The 4404-nt window shown below is 49.3% G+C and overlaps 1 protein-coding gene across 1 annotated transcript in view; it reads left to right on the forward strand.

Moving 5' to 3' along the window:
* eno3 (enolase 3, (beta, muscle)) overlaps positions 1–1101 on the forward strand; it is a 7943-nt gene extending 6842 nt beyond the window's left edge. The window contains exon 9 of the mRNA XM_008300325.1: positions 1092–1101. Coding sequence (XP_008298547.1) covers positions 1092–1093 — 2 coding nt within the window. The 3' untranslated portion in view covers positions 1094–1101. The remainder of the gene's footprint in view (positions 1–1091) is intronic.
* Positions 1102–4404: the final 3303 nt, after the last annotated feature.

Here is a 4404-nt window from a genome sequence, read left to right on the forward strand (position 1 = left end):
TGTGTGTGTGTGTGTGTGTGTGTGTGTGCGTTTTATTTGTGGCCGCTGACGTCAGAGGCTGAATGGGGGGCGGAGTCTGTCTGACGGACACAAAGGCGACGGGGGGTCATTAAACACACACACACCTCTCCTCCATGTGAACCTTGTGGCCCCGCCCCCTTCCACAGGAAATTGTTGCTAACGACGAAGCGTCTCCGTGGTGACGGTTAACGAGCAGGCGGGACGACCGAGGTCGGAGGTCAGAGGAGAGAGACTGATCATGTGACCTGTTACAGACTGATACTGGCCTCTGATTGGCTGATTCCACCTGGGCGCCATCCTGGAACTGCATCAGGTCTCCAGGACCTTCTCCAAGGACCCTTTCCAACGACACTGTCACTGACCATTCCAGTCTCCTCAAGGACTCTTACTATCTTCTCAAGGACCGCTCAGAGCTCTGATGTCATCTCAAGGACTTCTGGAAATGTCTGAGCTCTGTCAAGTACTTTTTGAACTTTTTCAAGGATCGCAGAACCTCCATATAGTGTCCTGGAAACAGCTTAGTGACCATTTAGTCCTCTCAGGGAAAGAGACTCAGATGGTTGGGAAGAGTCCTTGAGAAGGTAGTGAAGGTCTTTGACAAAGTCCTGGAGCTCTTCAGGAGAATCTTGTAGGTCTTGAAAGATTCCAGAAACAATCAAGGAGGTTTGACCAGCAACTGAAGATGTTCCAGGAGTCCTTGAGAAGGCATCAGTGCTCTAAATGGTCCTTGAGGGAGTTCCAGGAGGCCTTAAGGAGCCTTACCAGGACTCTTGCCCCTCTTACAAACCCAATGACACAATCAGGGACCTTTTCAATCTTGTGAATTGTTACAACATTTTCAAGGACCCCTGGAACATTTTCAAGCAGCCCCTGAGCCTCCTTACAGATGTGTGGAACCTTGTCAAGGATCCTGGAAGCTTTCAAGGACTAGAGAACCTCTTCAGGGCCTCCTTCAGGGACCTTCCAGCTTCTCAAACTGCCTCTGGATCGGTTTGTAGAACCTCCTCCAGGACCCCTGCTGTCTCTCAGTGACACCTTGAACTCTTCAAGAACCCTGGAACTTTGCCAAGGACCATTCCAGTCCATTCTGACACCTTCTCAAGGACCTTTTCAGGCCTCCTCAGCAACTTTTCACGCTCATGCAGGGTCCTTGAAGCTCCTCCAGGACTCCAGGACCTTGTGTTGTTGTCTGAACCGATGCGTCTGATTGGTCGATATTTTTGTCTCTTTCAGTGTTTTTACTCAAATACTGTGACTGTGTGTGTGTGTGTCTGTGTGTGTGTGTGTGTGTGTGTGNGGAGCGTCACATGTAAAGACACAGAAACTGGATTTGGTTTGTGTTGTTTTCACACCTGATGCTTCTACAAAGTGGATCGTAAACAGGTACACACAGACACACACACACACACACATACACACAGACACACACACATAGACAGACACATACACACATAGACACACACAGACACACACATACACATACACAGACACACACACACATACACACAGACACATACACACAGACATAGACAGACAGACACACACACACACACACACATAGACATAGACAGACACACACACACACACACAGACACACACACATACACATAAACACACACACACACAGAGACACACACACACGTGCTGGTGTGACGTCAATGCTGATTGGCTGAGGAGTCTTGCCGATGGCCGCCTGTTGCCTGGTGACGCTGAGCCTCCGTGAGCAGACTGACTGAACAGCATGCTGGCTGTGAGCATGTTCACATAGATGTGGTTCCTCAGCTCGTCTCGGTGAGTCGTCCTGTGGGAGTCTCCAGGTTCTCCTGGCCGGGTTCTGTCCGGTTCTCCAGCTTCCTCCCTCAGTCCAAACACATGCTGAGGGTACCTGGTGGTTCTAAACGGTCAGTAGGTGTGAGTGTGAGTCTCTGAGACGGACCGTTACCTGTCCAGGTGAACCAGCCTCCAGTCAGCTGGGATGGGCTCCGCCCCCCATGGACGTTCTACTAACATCTGCTCAGATGATGAGGTCTCCAGCCGGCATCTTCATGGTCGTTCTGACCCACAATCCTCTGCAGCGGTGACATCACCGTCTCACCTGCATTCAGCTGGTAAATGGTTCCTTAAAACCCTTTAAGGCCTCCTGGGGCCTCTCAGGCTTCACACAAAGAACTGGTGTAAACAAAGCCCTCATCAAGACAGAACACAGTGATGCTGCACATCACATGAGACAGCAGAACCTGGGCTACCAGAACCTATCAGCCATGTCTACACGCCCCAAACACACCTCACACACCAGCTACATGAATTATCACACATGGACATGGACATAGCGCCACCCAGTCAACCCACTCGCCTCATTTCTGGCTCCAGGCTTTGGTACTTTATGCTAAACGCTCCAACAGCCCTCAGACGGAACCAGACGGTCCACAGAGTCCAGACATGTCCATCAAAGCTCTCTGAGATCAAAGCATCAGCGAGAAACAACCCAAAGAACAGCACAAACCCAAACCGGAGCTGGAAAATGTCTCTTACCTTCGCTGTTTAGCCACGAAAAGTTTATTTTATCGGTAAATCCACACCGGACGCAGTTAGTACTACTGCCTGTGTCACACTGAAATCACTCCGGGCGTCTTCTGGAGGCTCCGTTAGCCGAAGGGAGCTAAGGAGGGAACACTCGCTCAGCAAGCGGCTCGGCTTCAAGATGGCGTCCTGCTGGTTCTGATTGGCTAACAGTGCTGTCAATCTCATTTTGGTGGCTATCGCTGTATTCTATTGGCTCTAACGATTCGAAGGCGGTGTCAATCACTGACACCGACCAATCATGACGGAGATGCAGCCTTGCGTCACCACAGGAGCTCCACAGCAGTCTGAGCAGCATCAGGACGCGGAACACAGACAGCGGTCTGGTTGGATGTTCAGGAAACTAAAGAGCTGCTGTATGTGGATGTATTGAACCCCATCAGTGATATACTAGTGGAATATATAGTTTGTACATNCCTGTGTTACACTGAAATCATTCCGGGCGTCTTCTGGAGGCTCCGTTAGCCGAAGGGAGCTAAGGAGGGAACACTCGCTCAGCAAGCGGCTCGTCATCAAGATGGCGTCCTGCTGATTCTGATTGGCTAACAGTACTGTCAATCTCATGTTGGTGGCTGTTGCTACATTCTATTGGCTGTAACGATTCGAAGGCGGTGTCAATCACTGGAACCGACCAATCATGACGGAGATAAGCCTTGCGTCACCACAGGAGCTCCACAGCAGTCTGAGCAGCATCAGGACGCGGAACACAGACAGTGGTCTGGTTGGATGTTCAGGAAACTAAAGAGCTGCTGTATGTGGATGTATTGAACCCCATCAGTGATATACTAGTGGAATATATAGTTTGTACATGAGAACATTCAGATGGTCACCAGTGAGCCAGAATGAGAGCTCGCCTGAACCGTCTGGACTAAAAACTCTGTGATGTTGTTCTGCTTCTCTTTATCAGAGTCACAACGTTCACATGTTGTCTGTGATCTGGGAGAGGTTCAGAGCTGCAGCTGGATCACTACAAACATCATCATCATCCTGAAAAGATCACCTGACAGGAGAACCTGAACATGTTTCCTCTGTGCTGTGTGCCGTCTGCATTCACTCTGAACCAGGAACATATAAACTGATATTTACACACCTGAACACATCTCACAGGTGTTCCTTTGATTGTGACACCAGAATGATTCAAACAGACCCTGAGCCTGCAGATAAGCTCTGGTTATTATGGGATGTCATTATGGAGCAGAGGCCTGAAACACAGCTCGGGGCTTAAAGGGTTAAAGAAGCTGTGTTTACTGTGGACTGTTCCTCACACTGCGTACAGAACCAGGTATGTGATGGTTCTCTGGAGAACCTTCAGACTTAAAAGAAAACAACTGAAGACGTGGTTCCATGAAGAACCGGTTTCTGCTCTTGTTGTTAGAGCGCCATTAAAACACCTCCAGAGGTTCTCTGAAGATCAACACTTTCAAGAGGAAGCTCCTCGAAGAACTAGCGTTCTGCTAAAGGTTTCTGTTGAACCATGAATGATGAAGGAACCGTGCTGTGATCATGGTTCTCTGAAGGTTCTCTGTAGGTTCTCCGATGGTTCTCTGTAGGTTCTGAGATGAACTTAAAATAGAATCTCTGCTGCTCCACTGAACACCCGTTTCTGCATGAAACGGTGTGTGTGTGTGTGTGTGTGTGTGTGCGTCACCGTAGACACACACAGTAACACACACACAGTAACACACACACACACACACACACAGATAACAAGCTGAGTTGTTGTTGCACTTCTTTCTCTCTAATGCGGTGATTGATGACCTGCTATCCTCCCAGTGTGTGTGTGTTACTGTGTGTGTGTGTGTT

Source organism: Stegastes partitus, unplaced genomic scaffold, assembly GCF_000690725.1.
Source record: "Stegastes partitus isolate 25-593 unplaced genomic scaffold, Stegastes_partitus-1.0.2 Scaffold1526, whole genome shotgun sequence".
Classification (NCBI taxonomy): Eukaryota; Metazoa; Chordata; class Actinopteri; family Pomacentridae; genus Stegastes; species Stegastes partitus.